Genomic DNA, 25,697 nt, shown 5'->3' with positions numbered 1-25,697 from the left:
GTTCAGGGTGCTGGGGGCTTTGGGACTGCTCCTTATCACCGCTACGCACCTCTTCAAGACAGAGGAGAACTAACACCCCAAACACGTGCCTCTTGAAAACACACCGGCTCCAGCAGTCAGAGCCTGCCCGGGAGAAAGAGGCCTGGAGAACACGGCACTGAAGACGCCCAGGTGGGCACGCGGCCACCTCCCGGCAGGAAGGGGAGGCGGCAGCGCCACCGGGAGAGGGCGCGCCCCGATGGAGCGGCGGCTGGGCTGTGGGGGGGGGGGTCCCCAGGGTGCCTGTGCGCATTTAATTCCGATTCTCGTGGGTCAGCACGGGGAGATGTCAGCGCGAGGGAAAAGTTATAGAGATGGATACGACCAGTGCTTTAAAGGTGAAAGGTGAATCATTTTCTACATTTAATAAAAACGTTTTCTCATTTGAGGCTGTGGAAGTCTGGGGTCACATTTTTTTTTGGGGGGGGTGTAAGTCCCCCCCGCCCCCTCTAAAATGTCTGAAAACGCATGGCTTAACAGTGGCTGCACAGAAAATATACACCCTCAGAGTCTGACTTTCATTTAAATACAAATATACAAAATGTAAACTGAGACGATAGAGAAATTTACAAAACTTTCCTTTAAAAATAATAAAGACGAAATTCAGTTCTAGGTATGACGCTATTAAAATACGTGCATGTCGTCGTATCCGGCTGGACTTCTATTGCGATACTCGACAGAGACAAAGCCGGTCCGCCCCGGGCTGGGGGCCGCCTCCGCGCACCCCCAGACCTGAGTGGGAACCTCTCGGAGGAGCCCCGGGGCTCTGCGCGGAGGGGACGGTGGCCTTCCCCCTTCCCCGGCTCCCGGAGGGCTCTCCCGTCTGCCCAGCCGGAGCGGGCGCTCCGCGGGTCACGAGTTCTGCGTCTGAGGACAAGGGTCCAGGCCGGTCCCACGGTGGACGTCCAGGCCCTGCTGCCACTAGCTGCTTCCGGTGGAGTTAGAGCTGACATGGTTCGAATTTATGTGGTGGTTAAAACTGGTCTTGGCATTGGGCGAACTCTTGGCATTGTTCTGATGCTGCGGGGTGGGGGGCGTGGGGAGAGAGGGGGGGAGAGAAAGCGAGTCGGTCCGTGTGGGGTCCGGCCCTGCGACCCGGGCGCCCCAGGGGCTGGCGGCCGCACACAGGGGCCTGGGCGTCGAGCACCCTCCCCTGTAGACCCGGGCGGCCGGCACTGCTCCTCTCTCCGGGTGTGTTGCCCTCCCCCCCCCCGTCCCGGGCACACTGTCTGGGGACATTCTGCCATAGGAGTGAGGTAGGCAGTGGGGTGCTCCTGGCACGTGGAGGCCAGGGAGGCAGCTAAGTGGCATGTGGCACACAGCACGCCCCGCCCCATCGGAAAGAACTGACCCAAAGCATCAGTGATGCCCAGCGGGGAGACCCTGAGGAGGGTCTACTTGGGGCCGGCCCTGCCTCTTCCACCCTGGGGGTCCCCTCGGCCAGGGGCTTCAGACAGGCTGCCTGTCCCCTCCAGGCTGCTGCCGACCCCCGTCCGGGAGCCCCCCACAGAGGTGGGCCGCTGCAGCTCGGGTCTCCACGGTGGGCGTGCCTGGGCTCGGCGCCAGGGTGGAGGCCAGGACCGCGGGCGCGGGGGCGACGGGGTCTCACCTGACGCTTGAAGATCCTCTGGAGCAGCCCTTTCTTGGGTGGTTCTGGCGGGTGACTCCTGTTCAGGTCTGGCGGGAGGGCGCCGTTGGGTCCGAACACATTCAGCTCCTTAAAGCACTCCGTCTCTATCATCTGCAGGGGCGGAGCGCACGCCCGGGCACGTGAGGGCTGCAGCCATGGTCGGGGAGGAAAGGCGTCCGGGCGCCCAGCCCTGCGCCCACGCTGCCCAGGTCGGGCCCCACCGAGTCCTCCAAGCCCTGGGTCTCACCGGGGCCCAGACCCAGGCGGCTCCTGCCTGCGCCCGCCTTTCCCCGGCGGCCTGGCTGTGCCCTTCCCGGAGAAGGCAGGAGCTTGCACCACTGTGCCCACAGCAGGGCCCTCCTCACGCACCCAGGCCCAGGGACCCCCCGCCCCCCCCCCCCCCCCCCGCCAAGCCGGCTGCAGCTCCAGCCCCGCCCCATCGTCTCCAGGCCACGGATGCAGCTCCCGCGCCAGAGCAGCTCTGCCTGCCTCCAGCCAGGGCTCCATCTCCCTCCTGTCCCAGCCGGACCCCCCAGCAGAGGCACCTGGACCGGCCACGCCTGTCCCGCCTGGCCTTCCCTCTTCTGACCCCACCCACGGGGCCCCAGTGGGCCGCAGGGACTCCTGACCCCGCGCACCTGCCCCACCCCGCCCCGCCCCGCACACCTCGCTCTGCCACGGGATGGGCACGGAGCCGGTGGAGAACTTGGAGTAGAAGTCGTCGTCCGTGTGGTCCAGGTTGACGCCCTTCACGGTGGAGAACTGCTCGATGTCCAGCACGTCCTTACAGTACACGGCGCGGGGCTGGGGGCGGGGCGCTCGGTCAGAGGGGCCCCGTCCTCGGCTCCCAGGTCCCCGCCAGGCCCGGGGTGTCGATGGGGGAAGCAGAGGGCCTGCCCGAGGCCACCCCACCCCCCGAAACCTGTGCTGGCCTGTCTCAGGTCAGCCAGCAGGACCCTGGCCAGGGTGGAGCAGTGGAGAGTGAGCTCGGGGTGTCCAGGCCCCCTGCTGCCCTCACCCATGCTGCAAGGCACCCCATCTCCTAGCTCACACTCCTCGGCACCTCCGGGGACCCCCACTCCCCCATCAGGTGGTCTCTGCTCCCCTAAAGCCCACGGGAGGGGGAAGGTGGAGATGTTTCCAAAGTCATCTCCGCCTAAACGGGGGCGGGCAGCGTGGGGCCTCCGGCCCACCCCTCCATAGAGAGAGTGAATGCTGGTCCCCAGGGCCAGGCCAGCCGGGGAGGGTGTCCCAGAGGGACCTCCCCCGCCCCTCTCACATTATGGGGCACCGAGGGGCTCGGCACCCAGGCTCTGCTGCCAGACAGGCCGGGCTGGCGTCCCAGCTGTGGTGCGTAGGGACTTTGGAAACGTCACCTGCCCCTGTAGGCCTGTCTCCTCGCCTGCCCAACGGGACACAGCAGCACCTGGGCCGTGGGGCCACTGTGAGCTGCTGCTGCTGCGTCTCTGGTCTCACTCGCTCACCAGACGCGAGCTGGGGGCCCTCTGTGCTGGGGCACACAGAGGTGAGCCCCGCAGGGCCCTGCCCTCTGGGAGTTGAGAGTCACAGGGAGCCTCCCAGGGGCTCTGAAGATGAGGCCCCCATAGAGGAGATGACTCCAGGATGGATGCAGGGGACCCCCGGCCCTGGTGAAAGGTCTGGGCAGGTGGCTACTGCAGGGCAGAGGCCACCTCCTGCCCATGGATCTCCTGGGCCCCCGGCTCTGGGCCCAGAATGGACACTCAGCTAAGTGCAGGGCACAGGCTCAGCCCGGGCTGGGGAGGCCACTCACGTCGGGAACGAAGGGAGGGTCCAACATCCCGGCTTCTAAGCGCTTGAAGTTCATGTTCCTGAAGAAGGGGTGTCGCTTGACCTCTGCTGCCCCTTCCTCCCGGCAGCCCAGCCTCTGCTTTGGGTCTTTGGTGAGTAGCTGTGACGAGACAGAGCCCCATGAGGCCGCGCCTGGTGGGCCCGTCTCCTCCGGGAGAGGGTGGGCCTGTGGCCGTCTCCCCGTCACAGGTGCGTCCCTGAGACTCGCGGATGTGCCTCCTCCAGCCTGAGCCCCCCGGGCCCCCTGAGCCCCCAAGAGACGCTGCCTGGCCCTGTCAGGCCCTGTCTCAGGGCCGCCTCCTGAGCCGCCGTGGGCTTCAGGGCCCCCAGCTCCCGGCATACGTGTGTGCAGGGAGCCCCCGGGGGAGCAAGCTCCGTCTGCATCTCCCCTCGGCCATGTGCCCGGTACCCGGTGCACGCTGGGCACCCACTGGGCACCCACGGAGGCCTGCTGAATCGGTGTTCCCTTCCGCCACAGGTAACTTACAACGGGCGAGGGCTCTGTCTGTGGGTCTCTCGTCCGTTAACGCAACCCACAGCGCACTGTAGACTCAGACCTGGGTGCAAACGCTGTGGGGGGGAGGGGCAGGGGAGGAGGAGGACAGCAAGGGTCTGGCCTCAGTAAAATCAGGTTCAGGGGCCCCTTTGGGCAACAGATGCGACACCACGGGGCCAGAGGAAAGCGAGCTGGCTGCGAGCCCGGTGGTCGGGGAGGCTGAAGGGGCAGAAGGAAGGAGCTGGAGGGGGTGGGTAAGGACCAGAGGAAGAGGGTGCTGAGGTGTGGGCTCACAGACCGGACCCACAGGCAGGGCAGTGAGGTGCATGCATTTCTGGACCCCGGGAACGGCGGGAAAGGTCTTATGGCCGCCAAGATGGAGTGAGGGGTGGAATCTGGGGGCCAGGGGCCGGCTTCCCGACTGTGTGCGGAGAGCCCTTCGCAGGCAGGCCGGGCTGGAGCTGCTCGGGGTCTCCGGGGGCTCCTTCCGCCCTGCTGCGCCCTGAGCTAGTGCCCGCTGGAGGGGGCAGGGCGAGCCTGGCGGCCGGACCGGATGGACTGCGGTGACGGACACAGAAGAAGCCCAGGACCAGAGTCCCAGGACTGCTGGCTCTTCTTCCAGCGAACCAGGACGAGGGGATGTTGGTCTGACACTTGGCACCCAAGAGCCCAGGTTCACTGGGTCCCGAGGCTTGGCCGCCGCCTTTCTCTCAGTGAACAGCAGGGGGCAGCAGAGGCACAGCAGCACCCTGGTGCTGCAAAGGGTGCCGGAGTGGCCAGCGAGGAGGGGACCCCTGTGCCTTTCTGTCCTCTTAGCACATCTGTGTCCCTGTTGGGGTCTCTCAGGACCTGCCTCTCTAAATCCCCGACCCTGGCCTGGGGCATCTGGTGGTGCTCTGACCTCCCTCCCTCCCTCTGTGGTCCACTGGAGAGAGAACCTCTCCCTAACCTCCCCTACCAAGTCACGGCTCCGATGACCCGTTCTCCTGGAGGCCCCGGGCGTGTGGGCAGGCGCCTGGCCGCAGCTGGCCCCAGGCCCCGTGCTTCGAGTGTGCCTTTGCACGTGTGCCCGTGTCCCTCCATCCGAGCCTCTCGCACACGCCAGTGACAGAGCCATGTCCCCCTTCTCTGGAGGTGGCCGCACGGCAGATCTAGCCCTCATCTTTCCTCCCAGAGCTCTGGGGCGCCAGGCCGAAGCTGGAGAGGAAGGGGTGCAGCAGCACATGGGGGGCCCAGGGGAGGGGCATCCTGGGGAAGGGGAGCCACTCCAGAGGGTTCTCGGGCCCCTCGGCGGAAGCTGCTGCTCCCCATCAGCCCCAGGGCCCACACCTCGCCGCACGCCGGCGCACTCGCTCAGGCACGTGATTCAGAGGCGGACGTCCAGCCTGACCACTGACCGCTGGCCGCTCTGGGTGCAGCAGCACCGGGAGAGGAAGTCTGTGGGCTCGTGGGTGTGCAGAGGTGCACACTCGAGCCCTCCTGTCCCCAAGGGGCACGGCAGGGCTCGGGAGCCTGACAGCAGGAGCAGAGTGGCCGTTACCCCGAGGGGCCCCTGGCCAGGCGTGGGCCTGCATGGGCTGAGGGGCAAGGCTGTGGTCCAGGGGTCAGCCCCAGCCACCACCTGAGTGTTGCTCCCACATACGCCTGCCTGGACGGGGCACTCTCACTGTCCACGGCAATCTCACTGTCCACAGACGCTCCCGTGCCGGTGTGCCCGGCATTCCGTTCAGTGGACAGAAAACTCGGTATAAGGTGTTCAGAGACTGACAACGTCACCGTTTCGAGCCAGTGCGCAGGGTGCAGAGCTGGTAGGGGCAGGAGGCCCAAGACCCCCTTGTAACTTGGGGATCAGCTGCGATCAACTTCCTTCTCCCCTGTGCTGACTGCCCCCACAAAGCTGGATGTGAGGGTGCCACGCTGCTCGGCTCAGCCCCTTCCCCTTGCCAGGGGCCGCCCAGCCCCCTGCCCCAGGCTTCCTCCAGCGCACAGCAGCACCGGCTCCTCTGGCCACCCACGCGCCAGTGCGCCCTGGCCCTGCCCTCCTCCACCCGTTTGCTCAGCTGGGAGGGGGCGGGGAGGGGAGCCACCACTGGACGGGGCCCGAGGACAGCGCCGGATCGCCAGCAGCTCACCATTTTGCAGACGGACTTGGCCTCGTCGGAGAACTTGTGGGAGTAAGCCTCCTCGGCCTCCAGGACCCGGCGGTCCACCTCCTCCCGCTTCACCTTCTCCTTGCGGCCCCGGAACGGTGACTGGCCCTCAATCATCTCGTAGATGAGGCAGCCCAGGCCCCAGTAGTCGGGGCTCAGGCCGTATCTCTGGTTGTTCAGGACCTCGGGAGCTGGGGGCAGACAAGGGGCGTGAGGAGAGGCGAGAGACAGAGAGCTCGGTTCAGCCAGGTGACACCCTGGGGCCCCAATGCCCCCTCTGCTGGTTAAGATCTCCCACCCCCCACCAAGCCCCTACTTCTGATCAGAATCCCCCAAAGGGGCCAGGGACTCCGAGGGGTGGGCCCAAGGGGGCCGCGCCCGCACTCACCCATGTAGCCGACGGTGCCCACCCGGCCGCGGATCAGGTCCCCCTCGGGGATCTTCACGGCCAGGCCCAGGTCGGAGATCCTGATGTGGCCTGGGTGGGGGAGGGGGGAGCGGAGGGTCAGCGGGCCCGGGACGGCCGTCCGACGCGGCCCGCCCACCCACCCTGGGCAGGGGCACGGATGCGCCACGCGCGCCAGGCCAGGCCCCGGGACTCTGAGCTCTCATCTGTCCCGTGAAGGGGGGGCCCCCGGGAGAGCCCAGGTGCCGCAGGCCGCGGGGAAATCGCTGCCCCCTGGGAGAGGGACATCAGACGCGAGGGGACGCCTGCGTGCGGCTGGACGGCGGCCAGCCTGCCTCACATAAAACGCTCTCTAATGGGCTTCTTGGAAGGCTGAGGTCACGGAGTTTCAAATGCCTTGGCCCGAGGCTGGGATTGCTTCATGGAAAGAATGTGAGATTCTCCTGACATTTTGCAACAATTTGCTTAAGGGGAAAAATTATAAAGCACTTTGGGAAACAACTTCCTGTCCTGCCCAGATGGCCCGTGGAGGTGGTTTTCGGCCGTTGGAGAAACACGGCGGGAAGACGCCCGGGCCCTGGAGACGGCACTGGGGTGGCGCTCCTGGCCCCCGACTGAACCCGAGGCAGGGACGAGGCCCTGCTGGGCGCTCAGCCGGGTGCTGTCTTGCCCGGTGGCCCACCCAGGGGTGGGGGCGGGGGTGGGTCATGCCACATCTGACCCTGCAGGGGGGATACTCCACCAGGGCCCCCACGGCCTGGACCGGGGCAAGGCCCAACGAGCGGGACCCTGGCTGGGTTGGGGCTGTGTCCCACAGCGCAGCAACCCCTGACGAAGGCAGGAAGGGGGATGGGACCACGTGGAGCCCAGCCGTGGGGGATGCAGGTCGGCGGTGGGTGTGGGACTGGGACCGGCCGGGGTGGGAGCTGCACGTGGCGGCATCGCCAGGCCACCAGTGCGCTGAGGGGACCAGGTCTCCGGTCTTGGCTCCCCACTGACACTGCTGGGTGACCTTGGCAGCTTGGCCCCTCTGAGCCTCAATCTTGTCGTCTGTAGAGTGGGCACAGCACGCCAGCCCGGCACCCCCGCCCCCCAGCCACTCCCCACTGGTCAGTGCGAGAGGCTGCAGGTCGGGAGGGGCTACTGCGGCTGTCCTCGCCACCCGTGCGAGGAAACAGCGAGGGTGACGCACCGATGCCAGTGACTGCCACCTTCGTGGCCCGCTGCGGCCGGCAGAACCATTTCCCCTCCAGCGATCCTGTCAGAACCTCACCACCACCTCCCACCCTCTGAAGCTGGCAGGGCTGGACTCATTGTTTCCATTTAAAAATAAAAAAAAAAAATGTGCCCCAGCTGGTGTGGCTCCGTGGACTGAACACTGGCCTGGAAACCAAACGGTCGCTGGTTCGATTCCCAATTGGGGCACACGCCTGGGTTTCGGGCCAGGTCAGGTCCCCAGTAGGGGGTGTGCAAGAGGCCACCACACATTGATGTTTCTCTCCATCTCTTTCCCCCTCCCTTCCCCTCTGTCTAAATAAAGTCTTTAAGAAATAAAAACAAGCCCTGGCTGGCGTAGCTCAGTGGATTGAGTGCAGGCTGCGAACCAAAGTGTCACAGGTTCGATTCCCAGTCAGGGTACATGCCTGGGTTGCAGGCCATGACTCCCAGCAACTGCACATTGATGTTTCTCTCTCTCACTCTTTCTCCCTCCCTTCCCTCTCTAAAAATAAAATAATAATAATAATAATAATAAAGAATAAAAAAATTAAAGAAATAAAAACAGGGAAAATGAGGTTCTGAAATTCTGGACTCCTCATCTCACTTCCTTCCACTCCTCATTTCTCTCTCCTCTCTCTCCACCCAGCCACGCTGCTGCTTCTCCAGGCGGGAGCTGCATCCACACCCACGGCCCTCTCCGGGTCCCCAGGGCTGAGGACAAAGAGTGGGTCCTTCCCTCTACTCCCCCCTGCCCTCCCGAGGGCCCAGGGTTGGTGCCCGAGAGGCCCTTTGCTTTGGGTTGTGATGCTCTCCTCAGCTACAGGGTAGGAAAAGGCCTTCCGCACCACTCCCCGACTTACCGTAATCGTCTAACAGGATGTTTTCGGGTTTCAAATCTCTGAAAGGGAAGGACCACAAGCACGTGAGTGTGGGCATTCAAAGGCACCCTGGAGTCTGGCTGGAGACCCGTGGCCCTGAGGCTGTCAGTCTCCAGGCCGAGACAATCTTGGGCTGATTTCCATCCTCCCACTGTTTGCCACCGGCATCTTCTCGACCCTGGGGAGCGACTAGGAAGGAGGTTAGGCGAAGCCTGGTGCTGGCTCCTGTCCACAGCCCCCAGGGTGGGGGATACCTCTGGCTGGGGGGGCGACAGACCCCTCCAGGGCTGGGGAGACCCTGAGGTCTCAGGATGCCCTGGGATGCCCTGAAGGCAGGGAAGGGCCTGGGAATAGAGGAACAGAAGTGATTGAGAACAAAGCACCAGCTGTAGAGCTGGGACAGGAAATTGTGGCGAGGAGGGTGGCCGCCCCCAGGAGAAGGAGCCTCTCAGAGTGGGCCCCCAGGAGCCAGCCGAGCTACAGCCTGGAAGAAAGCACAGCCAGAAGGCACAGCTGTAGGTGTGCCCACCTCTCCCTGCCCCTAATGTCTGCCTTCTCTCTGATGACACAGTCATGCTCTTAGGGAGGGGAACCTGTCCATTCCCGGCAGGGGGAAGAGGCAGCAGCAGTGTCTGGTTTTACTAGGGGAGGGTCCTCCAGGGGTAGACGAACAGCCAGCAGGACGGTGTGCAGCTCAGGTAAGGCGCTGGGCTCTGGACTGAGGACCGGTTCTCAGCCAACAGGCTTCGCTCACCTACCTGCTGGCAGCTGGCCCTGGGGAGAGGGTACGGCACCCAGACGCAGTGGGCCGTCTCCCACAGAGCTCGCTGGGGTTTGTACATAGCCATTCATTGCAACATACTTTTTTTTTTTTTGCTGTTGTTATTTAATTTGCATTCTTTTGATGTGTTGACAATTCCAAAGACAAGCAAGCACCCGTGTGTCAACAAACAAACTGGCCAGTGGGCACAGGCTGGAACCGGGCCCACAAGAGGCCACGGCCAGTGGTCAAGCTTGAACTTGGAAAACTGCCCCCTACCCCCACCTTTTTAACTGAAAGGCAATCAAGTGGAGGATGGTTTTTCCAACCCTTAGGAAAACTGTTCGGACTGTCTTCTCCCTTGAATGACACCCAGACCAAAGCACAGCTGGGGAGGTGGTGTAGAGGGAAGGGCATGACATCCGGGCCTCCTTTCCTGTTTCTGAAACCTTCTTCGTCTCCCAGGATAATCCCCACCAAGAGCTCCATGGCAGAGGTCTCCAAACCGGGCTGTGTGTGCCTGGGGGTCCGTGGGGGCTGCCCAGGAGTGCCCTGCTTGCCGGCAGTTTCAAGGGTGTGGGTTCCAAGTCCCTAACATCGAGACGCCCTGGCTGCCTCTGGGGTGCCCTCTCCACCTGCCCCCTCTCAGCGGCTCTGCCCCCAAAGGACAGGGATTGACTCTGAGGGTGCCCTGTTCCAGGAGTAAAGACCCCAGTGGCACCATTAGAAGTGGGATCTACTAGTGAGAATCACAATGGCAACTCGACAGAAGAAACTACTGACACTTAGAGCCTTACGGTCAAAGGAAATTTTTTTTAAAAAAATCTTTTATGTAGCCACCTATTTCAATGAAAGGCTTTTAGGCAAAAATATATATTCCATTATGATAACATTTTGTGAGGAAGGAGGGGAGTAGAAAATGGCTGGAAATTCCTCACTAAAGAGTTTTATGCTTTTTTTTTTTTTTTTAGATAAATGATGATGGAAATCAATTGGCTACAGCAATCAGATCCCCCTGGATACCTTTAAAGCTGTGAAGGAACTGTTCAGTTTCAGGATATCACTATCGGCCACTGTTTAGACACAGGATAGACTATTTTAGCAGTCTTCTGAAAACGTGCGAGCTCGCCGTGTTTCAGAATCGCTGCAGAGGGCTGCGAGACAGGCGTGAAGGCTGCCGCTCCGAGTCCGGACGCCGGTCCTGTAGGACCGGGCCGCGAGGGGCGGACAGAGGGCTGGAGTCTTCCTGGGGCAGGGTCCAGGGCCCGGTACCCAGGCCCCGCTGAGCGACCCTGGGCACTGGCCTGGGGGGGACCAGGGGGCACCGGGACCTCTGGGCCCCCTAAGCAGCCCACCTCCTGACTCAGGTTCAGGGCGGGGGTCTGTCCGACCCGAGCACCCTCACTCGCAAGAGCAGCAGCCGGGCCTCAGTTCCCGGGGAAGGGGCGGGTTCCCCTCCCCGCCACGTCCCACGAGCACTCACCTGTAGACGGTGTTTTCCAGGTGCAGGTCTTCCAAGCCGCACAGGATCTCGGCCGCGTAGAACAAGGCCCGCTCTTCCTCGAAGCCGGGGTTCCCCATGTTGTAGATGTGGAACTTCAGGTCCCCCCCGTTCATGATGGTCAGAACCAAGCACAGCGCGTCCTTGGTCTCGTAGGCGTAGGCCAGGTTCACCTGGGAGCACGAGACAGGACCAAGGTGAGGTCCTGCGACCACCCTCCACTTCCGCCCGCCTCCTCCGGGTCCTCGAAGCCGGGCTGTGGGAGGCACTGGGCCAGGGGAGCTGTAGCAGCTTCAGGCCCGCTGGCCTCCAATCCGGACAGCCTCAGAGCACCCCACCCGCTGCCCCTCGCAGCTGGGGAAGGGCTCACACCTTCCACTCAGGTGGTTTCAGCGGGGGAGGCGAAGGGGGAGGGGCAGGCTGCCGCCTGCCGCTTCAGGGATGCTGCCCGGAAGGCGCCCCTGCGTTCACACCACAAAAGCACGTGTGTGCGCCAGCTGGTCGAAATCGAGTCGCTGTGTTGGCGGGTCGAGCACGGCAGGGCCACGTGTTTTCGGGCATTGTTAGTGCAGGAGACCAGAGGGGCTTCGCCAAGCGGAACACAATTGGCCAAGACCCTCGCACAGGGGACACGCCTGGGCAGAGGGACCCTCAACAGAGAGGACCCAGTCCCTCGCTGCTGGAGCCCAGCCACCCCAGGCTCTGTGGCTGGGGCCACGGGGCAGCGGCAGGGGGAGGGGCTGGGTCTCCACTCAGCGGGTTGGTACAAATGAAATCTGGCCGCATGGACCAGGCTGGGGCCGGGCTGCGCCATAAAACTTGGGGGGCAAACCCCAGGAACAAAGGGTTCTGTCTGAGGGAAGGAGACAGAATGGTGCCGGAGGTGACAGAGCTCTGGGAACTGTGCTCTGGCACCAGCCGCCGCTGCCCCCAGCCCCACACCTGGCCAGGTGGCCACAGGGAAGGACCCCAAGGGGAACACTGTGGAACGCCCCACTGGGGCAGAGGACAGGGCTCAGTGGAGGAAGGCCCAGGCCTCGAAGATGTGGCATTCCAACCCTTTCCCCGAGAAGGACCCACCATCACTAGCCCCCAAAAGAGCCAGCATGGCCCCTGAGGGCTCCACGGCCGGCCTGGAGGCGGTGCCCAGTGGTCCCTATTGAAGGGGCCCAACAGCACAGAGGAAGGTTCTGGACTCAAAAAGAACTGAGGCCAAAATGAGGGCTGGTGTTGGCCTAGACCACCGCCTCCCATGTGTCACCGTCACCCTGGGTGGGGCTGGCAGTGGGGACAGCCTGGGATGGGACCCAGCGAGGCACACTTGTGTTCCCTCGGAGTGTCCCCTTGGAGAGCCACCCCCTCTCTGGGGCATGCCAGAAGCACCAGGCCGATGGCGCGTCTGGTTCTCACACACACAGCTGGTGGGAGTTTAATCGGGGCCGCCTTCCTGGAGAGCCGTTTGGGGACAGCCACCGACCGGGAGGTGCACACAGCCTCTGCCACAGCAGTCCCTCCACCAAGGCGTCCGGCCCAAAGACACAGCCCCAGAAACCTGCCAACCGTGAGCCAGGACGGCCGCAGCCCCAGCGCGGTGGCTCCCAGCCAGGGGCGCCCTCTATCTGTGGGGGCTGCTGCTGCACGGGGGAGGGCTTCTCTCTTCCTTGCGCATCAAGGGAAGGGCGCAGCTATAGGTCTGGGTGTTTCTTAAAAATCTATCTTTTAAGGGGAGAAGTGCTGCAGCATAAGAGGCTGGTAAGACGCTGTTGGCTAAACACTGTGAGTCGAACGCGGTGGAGAGGTTGCTCAGAGAAGGACCTTCCGAGTCCCTTCCTTGTCCCTTGTCCCTCTGCGGCGGGAACCTCCACCTCACACACACACCGTTTCCACAGGGACCCGCGGCAGAGGCACCGAGCGCTGCCCCAGCAGCCACGTCCTCCTCCACGTTTCCCACAGCTGGCTTGTCCCTCGCAGGGACCAGTCTGGCCAACGGGCTGGGGGCGGCGGTGAGGGGTGCGCCCCTGGGCATACGCCCCCAGGACTGCAGACGGGGTAGCTGTGAGGTGGAGGGGGGCGGCCCGGTCCGACTGGACTGTGTGAGTGACAGATCGGTCCTGGTCGTTGGCGGCTACGGCGAGTCGGGGTGACCCTGTCGCTGCGCAGAGCGTGGCAGGGATGGAGAGACGCAGCGATGCCTGCGGGGTCAGGGTGCCGGCACCGGGGTGCCCGCCCCGAGGAAGCCCGCCTGTGGGGGGCTGTGGGAACAGAGCTCCAGGCTCGGCGGACCTCAGGGTGGGGGGCTTCTTTGTCCACCAAGGAGTTTACAGGGTGGTCCTGCAGGACAGAGGTCTTTGTCCTGCACACAGAGGGGTGCCTGGCTAACCTAGGGCAGGACGGAGTCAGCCACCGTGAGCCCGAGGGGCCTTGGGATGGAGGTGACTTGGGGTCTCGCTGCCTTTCTGCAGGAGCTCCTCTCTCTGCAGTCCACTTTCCTAGGGGGGAGGGCGGGGGGCGGGGTGGGGGGAGCTGCCGCACTGGGGCACGGCCCACTTCCTGGCGGGACAGAAGCCCCGGCCGCCAGGGGAGGCCTGTCACTCAGCCCCAAACACTCACCACGAAGCGGCTGTTGACCTTCTCCAGGATCTGCTTCTCGTTGAGGGCCATGGACTCCCCTTTCCTCTTTTTGATCCTCTTCTTCTCCAGGCGCTTGCAGGCGTACATCTTACCCGTGGCCCGAACCTGGCAGGCACAGACCTGCGGAGCAAGGGGAAGCCAAGTGTGTGGGGCGTGGGAAGCCTGCCCGGAGCTCCGCCCTGGCCTGGACGCTGGGCTGCGCTCGGGCTTGGGAACTGATGGGGCCGGAGCAGGCTGTGCCTGGCCTGGGAGCCGCGGCTGCCCCGGGCCCTCCCCTCCAGATGCGGCTTCAGCGCCCTCTCCCCTCTTCCCTGGAGGCGGGTCCCAGCCCTGGAGGGCGCAGTGCGAGCCATCCACAGCACCGTCTGGGTGACCGGCTGGAGCCCAAAGCCCTGTCCCGCTCTCAGAGACGACTCAATGTTCTGCCCTCAGCTCCCAACCAGGTGCAACCGGTGCCAACTGGGCATTTTCAGGTACTAGCTGAAGCCAGAAGATGCTAGTTGGGGGGTCAGTGGCGGGAGATCCCCGGGAACCCCGAGTTTGTCATGCAGAGGAATGGAAAGGGGCATTCGGGAGCCAGTCTCAGCTGTGCCCCTCACCGCCTGTGGGCCCTGGGCTGGGCCACCTAAGGGCTCCGGAGGCCAGCTTTCCTCTTCTCTACGGGAGAACCACCAGGCCGGCCTCCCCAGCGGGAGGGTCGGACGGAGCGCAGCCGCGCACGCTAGCAGCGCCGCCAGGCCCCCGACGCCCTCACTTCTCCCTCCAAACACAGCCAGGACCGCTGCTTCTCCTCTTCGGACTTGAACCCCACCCGAGGCCGGTCCACGCCCTCCTTCTCCTTCAGACACCCCTGCTCCTGCTCTGCACCAGGGGCCCACGACCAGTGAACACCAGGAGCACCTTTCGCAGGTCCACAGGGGACAGGAAAGGGGACCAGAGTACAGGAACTCTCAGCTGAAGACGTGGCCACTCACTCACCTCCCCGAAGCCCCCTTTCCCCAGGACGCGGTACTGCCTGAACGTGTTTTTGGTGACCGGTTGCCTGGAAAAAAGCAAGAATCCCGGGGTTAAGATGGGTGACCCACATGCAACAAAGGCAGCTTTGAAGTGTCCAGTGCAAGGTGCAACTCCATGCCCCGGGGACCCCCAGGAATCGTCGCTGCGGAGGGGACCCTCAAGGGCTTACGCTGGGGCTGGGTGCTCCAGTCCCAGGCCACCCGCCCTCGGCACCCTGCAGCCTGGGAGGGAAGCAGAAGGCTTGAAAAGAGTGAGCTGCAGCAGCTTCAGGGGACTTCCCCTCTGGTGCCCCGTGCTCCCCCATATGCAAATCAGGGCGCCAAACTCAGCAGGAAGCTGCGACCCCTGAGCAGGGAGAGGGGAGGGGCCGGGAGCCACCGAGGTTCAGAGTCCCAGGGAGGACACGCCTGAGACCAGAGACAGGGCAGGGCCCTCCCCACACCTGCCATCTCAGCCTGCCCCATGCCCGGCAGGATGGCCACACCCCAGCCTCTCCACCCGCAGGCCCCTTCATTGCGTCTCCCCAGAGCTCCAGCACGAGGAGAACCCTCTGCCGGGAGTGGAATTTAAGAAGTCGTAATCGCTTGTGCGCACTCTCTCTCTCTGTCCCTGCTTCTGGTGAGAACACTGGAGAGTTACCTCTCCACACATGTCGAACACATAACACAGAACTGGCCTATCGCCACCACGCTGCAGGTCAGCCCCCCGGGCTCACTTGTCTGTGTAACGGACACTGTGCACCCCGACCAGCACCCCCACCCCCGACACCGTGTCTCCTCGCTGCCTCCGCAAGTTTCCTTAGATTCCACGTACAAGCGAGGTCACATGCTGTGCGTCTTTCTGCGTCTGGCTTATCTCACGTAGCAAGTGCCCTCCGAGTTTACGCACGCTGTCACGTATGGCAGGGCTTCCTTCTTTTTAACGGCTCAGTAATATTCCAGAGGCTGTGTGCACGCGTAAACGGGCACCACATTTTGCTCCCAGGTTCGCTGCAGCGTCGTCTGTGAGAGCCGAGGTATCAGAACAATCTGAGCATCCGCCGACCGGTGAGTGAACGGTAGACAAGCAGCTTTGCCCGTGAAGACTGGCTCCTGGGGCTCCCGAACTCTCTCGGGGCATCTCCCCGCCCCACCCCGAGAGTCCTGAGTGGGTGGGTGGAGGCTGGAGTGAGACTGAATGGGGCTGAAGAACCGGGTCAGCTCTGGAAACACGGTGAGCCTCTCTCTGGCCGCCCAGCAGCTCCCGGATGAACCTTCCAGGGAAACTCTCCCGGCTGCTGGGTGCTGGAGGAAGTGGGCGCTTTGCCGGCAATCACACCGCTGCTCTCCCGGGACGGCCTGAACCCCGGGGCGCGGCCTGCACGCGGCCTTGGCAGGACTCTCCGTCGCCCTGCGTCTTTCCCCTGCACAGGAGCCGCCAGGGCCCTGGAGAAACCCACTGCGCACCCGCCACGCGCCTCGGGAGCGGTTCCTACAGCTGCCTGGACACCACAGGAAGGCGCCCGGGCGGACCAGTTTACGGCGCGTGGGGAACAGACAGTCGGCCGGCATCACCGCAGAACCCCTCTGCCGGGGGAAATGAGTGTTGGAATACAACTTCTGAGGAATTTCTCGGTTAACCTTGGGAGGAAAAAAATCCCCTTAACATTTCAGCAGTACAGCACTCAGGGACCACGGTCTTGGTAGCGGGGGGACACAAGGAAAGGAGGGGGAGAGGGCAGGGCGTCCTTCAGGACATGTCTAGGCCAGGGTCCTGCCCTGCAGGCTTCCACAACTTGATGCACAAGAGCTCCACTTCTCAGACTTAAAAAGTCCACTTCTCCATCTCACGTGCTTGGTGCAGACAAGAAATATGGCAGTCGGGGCCGCGGCTAAAGGACTGTGTTGGAGCCGGAGTGCTGGGTGGGCCAAGGGCGAAGCACTTGAGTGAGAGACCTGGAGTTCAGGTTCCAGCCTTGCCAGGCTCTTGCTGTGTGACCCAGGGCCCGTCCAGCAACCTCTCTGAGCCTGGCATCACCAATAACATGGAGCTATTGAAATGGCATTTGCATCCACAGGGCTTCTGAAGGCTGCTGTGCGTCAGATGTCAGCATTGGAACTCTAGGACAAGGGGATGTGGCCCCTCTGGGGGCTCTCTGCTCCCACAGTTCCCACTCCCCGCAGCGCCCTGTATGTAGGTTCGTGTCGTCCTTACACCAGCCTGGAAAGGTGAGACTGTTGTCTCCCTCCTGCAGGTGGGAACTCTTAGGCTTTGAGAAGTAAAACGAATCGCCCAAGGTCACGGCCGGTCAGTGCTGGGGTTGGAATCGGAGCCCAGACAGCCCTTGACGGAGCCCACATTCGGCGTCCTGACCCCACACTGCCGCACCCGGCAAAGTGGGTGCAGATTGGGGTCATGTGTTACGCAGCCCAGGGCTCCAGGGTGGGGGTGGGGCTTGATGAACACATCCCACCGCTGCCCTGCGGTCAGCAGAACCGGGACCGAGCCTCCCCTCCCTGGGGTCAGCGGCGCCTTCCAACACCAGGTGTACGAGGAGGACGGCCGTGCGGATGCTGACCGTCCTGGTGATGACCACAGCCTCGCTCAGCAGTGCACCTCCTGGGGCCAGAAGGCTGACTTGTCCTGGGCATGAGCCACTGACCTCAGCTCGTCTTCACGCCCGGCTGGCAAGGCCGGCACCGTCACGACCCCACGGACAGAGCAGGAGACCGTGGTGTGGGGAGGGGAGAAGCCCCTCCCGAGGCCCCTCGGGGTGCGGCTGAGCCGGGACTCAGGCCCAGGCTGTGGTCTCCCTGCCCCCGGCCGGTGCCTGGCCCGGCCCTTCGCCCCTCGGTCTGCCCTGCCGCAGCCGTGCCGTGCGGGGGCCGGGGGCCGGGGGCCAGCAGAGAAGGGCGCCCACTGCTCTCTGTCGCCCCCGCTGGGCGGGGCGGAGAGAAGAACCATCATCCGGTGGCTGGCGGGCCAGGGGCTCCCCCTCGGGGCTTCCCGAAGTGGGCGGGGAAGGGCGTGGACGGAGCTTCCAGAGGCTCCGGGTCCTGTGGTGTCCTGAGCACCGGCCGGCCGGGCGCTCGGCCGGCTCAGGGGTGAGCGCACACGCAGGGTCGGGCGGGCTCCTCGCTCTTGGACCGCAGCGTGCCCAGAGGTTCACGGGCACCAGGCCTCGCTCGGGGCACAGGGCACTCCGGGCTGAGGAAGGGGACGCTCCCACCCGCGCCTCCCAGCTCTGCCCAGCATGGGCACCCCACCCTGCACACCCTGAGCTGTGTGGTAAACAGAGCCCAGAGCTAGGGGCGTGGGGCCAGGGCCCCTCAGTGCTCCCCCAGCCCGCTGGGTGACCAGGCCAGCCGAGTCACATCCCTGCTGTGTCTCTCCTTCCTCATTGGCCACATCGGCCCCACCCACTCACTGGCGTGTGTGTGTGTGTGTGTGTGTGTGTGTGTGAGAGCCCTTTGCAAAGAACAAGGCAGAAAAGCAAACAAGCAAATGCAGTCAGGCTCATCCGCTAATGGGGGTGAAACGATGAGAGGACGAAAGCCCGCTGCCGGACGGGAAACCGAGAACAGTGCTGCTAAACAGTGCGGGGGGGGGGGGGGGGGGGGAGCAGGCCCCGGGCGCAGGCAGGGCTGGAGACTGGGGGCCGCTGCTTGGGGGGGCAACTTGGCCGTCCCTCTCGGCTCAGAGCTGGGGCTTTTTGACCCCGGAATTCCTCCGCTAGGACTTCCTACAGTTGTGCTTGTAAACATAAAGATACACGTGCAAAGCTTTCCACTCCTCCGGAAAGGCTGCACGCTAAGCCGACCCACCGGTGGGGGTCGGTTAAAAGAGGGACACAGCGCTCCTTCAGGGAACAGAGCAGCCCCCCCCCGTCCACCCCCCCTCCCCGCCATGTGCAGGCGGAGGAGGGGCCCCCAGCACAAACCAACAGCACAAGATGCCTGGAGCGGCTGTGCGTTCCCGTGTGTGAGCGGGCAGGGGTGAGTGTGAGCACACTTTCGTGAGCACACAGCACGTCTAGGAAACAGGACTTACTTCACAGGAGGAGACGGTTCCTTTCATCTGGCCCACGGGCCCACGGAGGTAGCTGGTTTTTATGCGACTTCGCAGGGGAAAACCCGGCCCCCTCCCGACACGCACCCGGGCACACACTGGGGGGCGGGAGGGCCGGGGGCGCTCACCTTTCCAGCCACTTCCACTGCAGGAAGCGGTCGAAGTACATGCTGTCCAGGTACTCGCGGAAGGGCCCCCCACTCAGGTAGTCGTGCACGGACCTGGCTCGGAGGGAAGGCAGAGAGGGACACTTCATCATCCTGGCCCCGAGGCCGACGGGCAGACCGCCCCCGGCGGCGCGCACGCAGGAGCGGGGGGCCCCAGCCTTCCAGACGGTGGTCCGAGGTTGCCTGGCTGACCCCGAGCCGGGCACTGGCATTCCTGCCCTGGGCACACCCCAGGCCCGGGGTGCACCAGTGAGCGTGCGGGTGGCCTCGTGACAGGGACTTCACAACGGTAAATAACCGACATTAAATAAATGACCCAGGGCCCGGGGGTCAGGGGTCAGGGACACCTCTCTGTTAGGGGCCCGACACCCCCGGCCCGGGAGGGAGAGAGGGAGGCCGGCCCGCAGGGGCCCGGGCTGGGCAGGCCGCCGAAGCACTTACTGCACACAGGCCGAGAAGAGCTCTTTGCTGGGCCTCTGAAGGAGCTTCTCCTCCGTCTGGGAGACCAGGTCCCGGCCGACTTGGGCGATGAACACTGGGGACTGGAGGGAACAAGAGGAGAGGAGGTGGTCGGTGCGGGGGAGGAGCAGGTGTCCGGGGCCACCCACAGGTGCTGGGTGTGGGTGCGCCTTCCCCTCTGCTCGAGCCGGGCCCTGGGCCGCCTGCCCGGTGTCAGGTGGTGCGGGGAGGGGGTGGGAGGCGGGAAGGTGGCGAATGAGCCCAGACTTCAGGTCAGATTTCTGCTCCGCCCCTTTCAGGTGGTGTGACCCCCGGAGGTCGCACGGCTCCTCCGAGCATCACTGCCGTCGTGTGCAGAGCATGGAGGATGATGCCTGTGTCCTGGGCCGGACCTGGACAGGCTGTGGGAGCGCTCCTGGCAGAAGGAGCTGTGTGCTGACACCCAGGTCTCCAGCGAGCCCCCCGAGCTTGCTGACGCCCCTCAGACACTCTGAGCTGTCCCCTCAGAGGGCAGAGTCGAGACGAACCCCTGCACAGCCTCAAGGTCATGTACAGACGGGTCTGGAAGGGGTAGTAGGGCAAGCGAACGGGATGGCACAGCAGCTAGGGGAGGCGGCTTGGCAGCCACGTGGTGTGTGGCTTTGACACTGGCCCGGGGTCCGAGTCCCCCATCTGCTGCTGGCGGCTGGGGGACCTCCATTTTGGCTGTCCGGCCTCGGTTATCAGGAAGGTGACCAGAAACAACAGCTTCTCCCAGAATGAATCGGTGACAGCTTTAGGTCCAGCCTTTGGCCCAGATCCTGGCACGCAGTGGGAGGCGTGCAGTAAATGTCATCGCGCTCATTTGGTTCTCCCTCTCGGTCAAGCTGCCTGGCCCGAACACTTCCAGTTGGAAGGGTGGGTCCGAGTTCCTCCGTCCTCCCGGGAGCAGCAGCCCGCCCCCCACCCCCACCCCCCGGCCAGGCTCCCTCCACCAGCCGGGCTCCGCGGTGAGTTTTTAATAAGTTACGGAATAATGGAGAAAGCTGCCAGGAGTGGGCTCAGGGAGGTGGGGCCTAGATGCATCTTTGCCGAAGATGCTGAAATCGGAAAGACTTGCTTTCTCCTCCCAGCTAGTGCCATGAGACCGTGGGGCTGACCGTTCTGCTAAGCCCACTGGGTGGTGCCTGGCGTGGGGGGCCGCGCGGCACGGACCCTGAGGGTGGAGGCGGAGCAGCCTGGTGAGTGAAGCCAGGGGCTCGTTTTCTATTGCCCGCCATTCCGAGTGCCCGCCTTCCCCCTTGTTCCCTCCCCTCCCAGGCCCTGCCCCGGGCCCTGCCAGCCCCTGGGCGGGGGAAGCCTCGGGGTGGGGTCGCCGGCGTGATGGAAAGTGCCACCCACATACACACGCGGTGCACACAGAACCAGTCACATCACACATCCCGGAGTGTCTCCCAGACGGCGGCCGTCGCCGGTCCTGGGTGGGGGTGGCTCCCTCCCCACGCTGTCCACTCCATCTGGGGGCCCTCCGTCCCCACACTGACAGCGCAGTGAGACCACAGAGGAGTAGCCAGCGCACACTGCTGGCTTCTGGGGCTCCCACTGCCCCTTCTGCAGAGAAGATGCTCGACTGAGCGGCCGGAGCCCTGAGCTCCGGCCCGACCCCTGACCCCTGACCCCTGCCCGTGGCTGTTTGGGGCCCTCACCTCCTCCCCTGCAGCAGGAAGGAGCTGCCCCAGAGAGGCCCTGCAGGTCCTTCAAGACTCAGCGATGGATGGCTGGGTTTTTTTCTTGTTTTAGTTTTCGCTTCTAAGACTTGGGGAACTTTGATGGGAGTTCTGGCAGCAGAGTCTGTTGGGGACCGGGAACCCCGGAACGTGGGAGCAGCGGCACATCAGAACAAGCCCCGAGGCCGTGGGCACATTCGCTTCGGGAAGAGAGCTGGGCTGCTGCGGCCGCCCTGGTGTGCGGGGCGCGGCGGCTGGCCCAGAGCGGGTGCTGCTGTGTGTGTGTGTGTGTGTGTCAGCGGGAGAGGACACAACGACGGGCCTGGGGTGTGTCCGCAAAGACTGAACTGAGATACGGGTGGGGGCGGGGCGCTGCTTTGTCATGGGAGGTCACCCAGGGAGGACGCACCCTACCCGCAGGAGGCCCAGCCTGGTGCTGGGCGCATGCGAGGGGAACCAGGTGGGCGAGGGCTGCTAAAACGTGACCCCTGTGCGGTCCTCAACAGCAAAGCACTTTTTCTCCAGGAGGACACTCACGAGACCAGGTGAGACCCTCATAGGACACTCCTTTCCCCTTTCTCGGCTCCACCTGGCCATGTGTGCAGTGGGCTGCTTGGAACTCAGTGCTTCTCACACCTTTTTTTTTTTTAGCAGCAAGGCTCTCTTCTCCTTGTCCGAATGAAACTTATTTATAGCCCCAACGCTGAAAGCCAACAGCAATAATATGACGGATAACAATGGTTTGCCTTTGTGGAGGCCAACCCTGGGCAGACGCCGTGTGAAACGCCCTCACGGGTGAGGGGACCGAGGTGCAGAAAGCTGACATCATTTGCCAAAGGTCGCCCGACGTCGGGTGGGTCGAGAACGAGTCTGGCTGGAGGTGGTGGGCTGCCCGGGCCACCTATGCTCCCTTCCCCCACCCTGCACCTTCCAGGAGGCGTGACGTGCACCCTGGGGCTGACAGGGACACCCGGAGACCCTCCAGCGGAGGTAGGCTTGTGCGGGAGATGGTCCAGCTCAGGGTAAGCAGCCACTGGGCTCAGATAAGGGGGGCGGTCTTCCTGGGCTGGGGTCATCTGGGAAAGGCTTCGAGGGGGATGGGGTCAGGGCCCTCCCACCTGTAGGCCACGCCACGGCCAGTCTCTGGCACCGGCTGGCGGGACGGCCCAGGGGCCGCTGCCCACCAGCCAAAGCCCTCACGGAGTTAGTGAGCAGGTAATAATGTGCTCGGTTTAACCACCAGGGGTTTAAGCTCAGTCCTTGGCTCCACATGAAGAGATTAAGGGATTCCAACCAAAGCCCCTTTCAACTGACTCCAGGGGAGGGCACCTTTGCCAGAAAGGAGGGAGGGAGAAGCTGGTGGCCCGCTTATGTCAGAGACTGGACCCTGCCCGGCGGGGGGGGGGGGGAGGTGCTGGGGGGGCAGCCGCCCACAGGGGCATTTCAGGGACACTGGCTAATGGAATCGGAGGGTGCCCGGCCCTTCTCCTCCGGGCCAGGAAGTGCATTTCAGAGGGAGGCGATCGGGCAGGCTCTCCCTGGCCTTCCCGCAACGGGGTGCCTTGGAGACGGAATTCCAGGATTCCACGCTGTGTCAGATCTCTTTCCAGCACGCCGTTCCTTCTGGGCCCCGGGGCCTGTGAGGTGGGCTGGGCAAGGGCGGGCTCCGGAGAGCAGCGTCGTTGGCTCAGCTCGCTGGGGGCTCGGGAGCGCAGGGGAGCGGCGGCCGGGCAGCCCTGGGGCTCTCTGTACCAGGAACTGTTCCTCCGGGGTGAAGCTGACGGTCAGGGCGGGCAGGACAGATGGATGGGTGACATCCTCCTCCGTGTCAAAGGTGCCCCCTAAGTTCTGACCACACGGGAAGGGCCCCAGGCCCTTAGGTGTTCACGGAGCAGAAAGCAGCCGGAAGGTCTGGCGCCCTGGGACCCCTCGGGCCGGCAGGGCTGTGAAGTGATACACTGACTTCTCTGGCCGCAGAGGGTCTTCTCAAGCAGCTCCGGCTGCGGGCCTGGGCCCGAACAGGGCAGCGTCAGTTCAGGCACCTCGTCTCCCTCAAAGTGCATGGAACTGGGTCCCGGTGGCATGGCCTCTGGCCTGGAGGAGGGACGGGGACAGAGTCCCGCTGCTGGAGGCCCCACACGAACGAACACCTGGCCCCCCGATGGTCTTGAGCAGCTCAGGTTCACCCGCTGGCCGACCTCGACGAGTCCGCGCTGATGACAGTCAGGAGGAGCCCCAGCTGCCCCGAGGAGGGCTCTGCGGTCCATTCCTGGGGCAGTTTAAGACAGCAAGCCATGGCCCAGGCTGGCGTAGCTCAGTGGATTGAGCGCGGGCTGGGAACCAAAGTGTCGCAGGTTCGATTCCCAGGCAGGGTACATGCCTGGGTTGCAGGCCATGACCCCCAGCAACCGCACATTGATGTTTCTCTCTCTCTCTCTTTCCCTCCCTCCCTTCCCTCTCTAAAAATAAATAAATAAAATCTTAAAAAAAAAAAGACAGCAAGCCGTGCCTGGGGACGTGGCTCTGCACACCCGCTTCTCCCGCCTGCGGGAAGAAAGGGCTTGTCCTCCTGGAGGAGCTGGAGCTGCAGGGACACCTGTCCGGCCCCTGAAGTCACAGCTGGAACAAGGGAATCTGTACCTCGTCTGCTCTTTGGCTAAGTCTCCTCCCTCCCCATTTCCTCCCCCGGAGACGGGGGCGGGAGGGGGACACACGGTGGAACAGGGATGGCATTAAAGCTTGGGGGTGCTTTATCCACGCTGTGAGTCTGCGCTTCTGAATAGAAGCCCCCTTCACCCAGAGGGGGAGGAACCTGCTCCCCGCCCCCCCACCCCCAGAATGAGAAATCGACCTTGAACCCACCTCCTGCACCAGAGGAACTAGGGGCACATGTGGGCGGAGCCAGGCCGCCAGCAGGTCCCGCTGGTGGGACAGACACAACACAGTGACACACGCGTGTCAGGCTGCAACCCCCTCGGAACCCCGGCTCCTCCTTACCCCCTCCCCCGACGGCCCAGACCCACGCTGCTCTCCCTGAGACGTTCGCCGTGGGTTCTGCACACCCAGGCAGCCAGAGGTGAGGCCGCACGGGTGTTCTCCTGGCCCCACCGTGCCACCGGACACGTATGTCAGGCAGCCCCCGAGGTGGATGCAGGGGGCCCGGTGGGCTCTCCACCTTCACTGCTCTCTAAGCCCCTCTCCTCCCTTTTGTCCCCGCCCCCCTGCTAAGTTCTCAGGTCCTCACACTGCTGGCGCTGCCCGTGACCCTACACTGGGACGTGTGGCCTCAGCCAGACCCCTCATCCTCTGCTCCGCCAGACGGAAACCTCCACGATATTCAGACACAATCCGACGACCGTGAGGACGCGATGCCCGAGGGCCTCGGGAGGTCTAAAGAGGCTGGACAGGAGAGCTGAGGACTAGTCCCGCGTTTGCATGTGAGGGGTCAGGGGTGAGCCCGTGCCTGTGGCCTGGGGTGATTTGCGGGCCGACAGAGATGACCTACTAAGGGCTAACATGGCCCTGGCACCCCTTGGCGCTGCAACTGCTCAAGGCGTCCCCCCTCCCGGGTCCTAACTGCAGCTTCTCAAGGGCCTTCTCTGTGCTCAGCGTGAAGAAGGACAATCTGCAATCTGGGGTATCTCAGGTGTTGAGCGTGCTGGAAGGGGAGGGGTGGTGGTGGGCAGGTATGGGCCCAGTCTGGGCATGAAGTCACCCCTGGGTGCTTTACTCAGTACTCAATCCAGGAATTATGTGCCGATCACCCACCACACCCAAGGCTCTGCCTCCCCGGATGCTCCAACACCCACCCTCGGTGGGCTCTGCCTGCGCCAGTGGGTGGCCAGCACGACAGTCAATCCACAAGGTGGCACTGCTGAGCCCCTTGCTCCGGTGCTTCCTGCACAGACACCCGCAGGTAGACCAGCTCCCCAGGCCTCTAAGACCAGGTGCACATGGGGAATCATGACCCAGTGACTCATCTCAAACCTGCAGAGTGCAGCCTTTGCAATAACAACTGAGGGGGAAAATGAGAGATCCGTTGGGAGGGAGTCCTGGGCAGGGGAAACGGAGGCTGGACCCTGAGAGGCAGGTTGGACACACCCGGGTGGAGGGGACTGCCTGGGCCTTGGCCAGGAGGCTGGCTGGAGCAGCAAGCAGCAGGGTGGCTGCTCAGAGCAGGGGGGACCCCTCTAGGCAAAGCTAACGAAGTGGGACCGGCTGCCACGCGCTGATCCCTCTCGTGAGGCTGGTTCCCGCTGGGTGCTGAGAATCAGCCCCGGGGGCGGCATGGCCAGGGCCTGGCCAGCGCCTCCTCTCCCTGGGTGCTGCTGTCCCCTCTGCACCCTGATGACTGGCAGGAGGAGGGCATGTCACTTCCTGCGTCGGTGAGAGACCTCAGGTCTGAGGACCCGGGTCCCCAAGCCGCTCCTGGCCTTGGAGCCTCGCTTTGAGACGTCAGGGCGGAAGTGGGATGGACCGCATGTGGCTGCGTCCTTGGAGGCGCCCAGGGCTGGAGGCACGTGCGACGGGCTCTTCTGGACCCCCCGCCCCCCACTCCTCAGCAGCCGCCAGCCCTCCCGGAGCCAGCAGCCCGGGTGCCCCCTCACAGCCTCTGCTTGTTCGGAGATTCAGGACCACAATGGAGCAGCAGGTAGAGATCCCAGAGGGCGCTCCGGGGAAGACCCCTCAGGGCCTGGCTGGGGGGACTCGTGGTGCAGATGGGGAACTGACAGAAAAGGCCACAGAGGGAAGGGACCTCTCC

General features: G+C 63.9%; 1 protein-coding gene across 2 annotated transcripts in view; it reads right to left on the bottom strand.

Moving 5' to 3' along the window:
* Positions 1 to 370: 370 nt before the first annotated feature.
* Positions 371 to 25,697, bottom strand: part of GRK5 (G protein-coupled receptor kinase 5) — a 184,476-nt gene continuing 159,149 nt past the window's right edge. The window contains exons 5-16 of one of the 2 annotated variants that reach the window (XM_036027379.1): positions 19,212 to 19,312; positions 18,732 to 18,824; positions 14,518 to 14,581; positions 13,519 to 13,659; positions 10,891 to 11,081; positions 8,630 to 8,667; positions 6,534 to 6,623; positions 6,128 to 6,336; positions 3,462 to 3,599; positions 2,336 to 2,473; positions 1,649 to 1,780; positions 371 to 1,059 (exon numbers count right to left, since the gene is read on the bottom strand). In XM_036027379.1, the coding sequence (XP_035883272.1) occupies positions 961 to 1,059; positions 1,649 to 1,780; positions 2,336 to 2,473; positions 3,462 to 3,599; positions 6,128 to 6,336; positions 6,534 to 6,623; positions 8,630 to 8,667; positions 10,891 to 11,081; positions 13,519 to 13,659; positions 14,518 to 14,581; positions 18,732 to 18,824; positions 19,212 to 19,312 (1,434 nt within the window). In that variant the 3' untranslated portion in view covers positions 371 to 960. Of the gene's footprint in view, positions 1,060 to 1,648; positions 1,781 to 2,335; positions 2,474 to 3,461; positions 3,600 to 6,127; positions 6,337 to 6,533; positions 6,624 to 8,629; positions 8,668 to 10,890; positions 11,082 to 13,518; positions 13,660 to 14,517; positions 14,582 to 18,731; positions 18,829 to 19,211; positions 19,313 to 25,697 lie in introns of those variants that run through there. The other variant, XM_028511862.2, reaches the window with a different exon arrangement.

The sequence above is a fragment of the Phyllostomus discolor genome, chromosome 5, assembly GCF_004126475.2.
Source record: "Phyllostomus discolor isolate MPI-MPIP mPhyDis1 chromosome 5, mPhyDis1.pri.v3, whole genome shotgun sequence".
In the NCBI taxonomy this organism is placed as follows: Eukaryota; Metazoa; Chordata; class Mammalia; order Chiroptera; family Phyllostomidae; genus Phyllostomus; species Phyllostomus discolor.
Note: the sequence above shows the minus strand (reverse complement) of the source record. Positions and strands in the feature narration are given on the sequence as shown.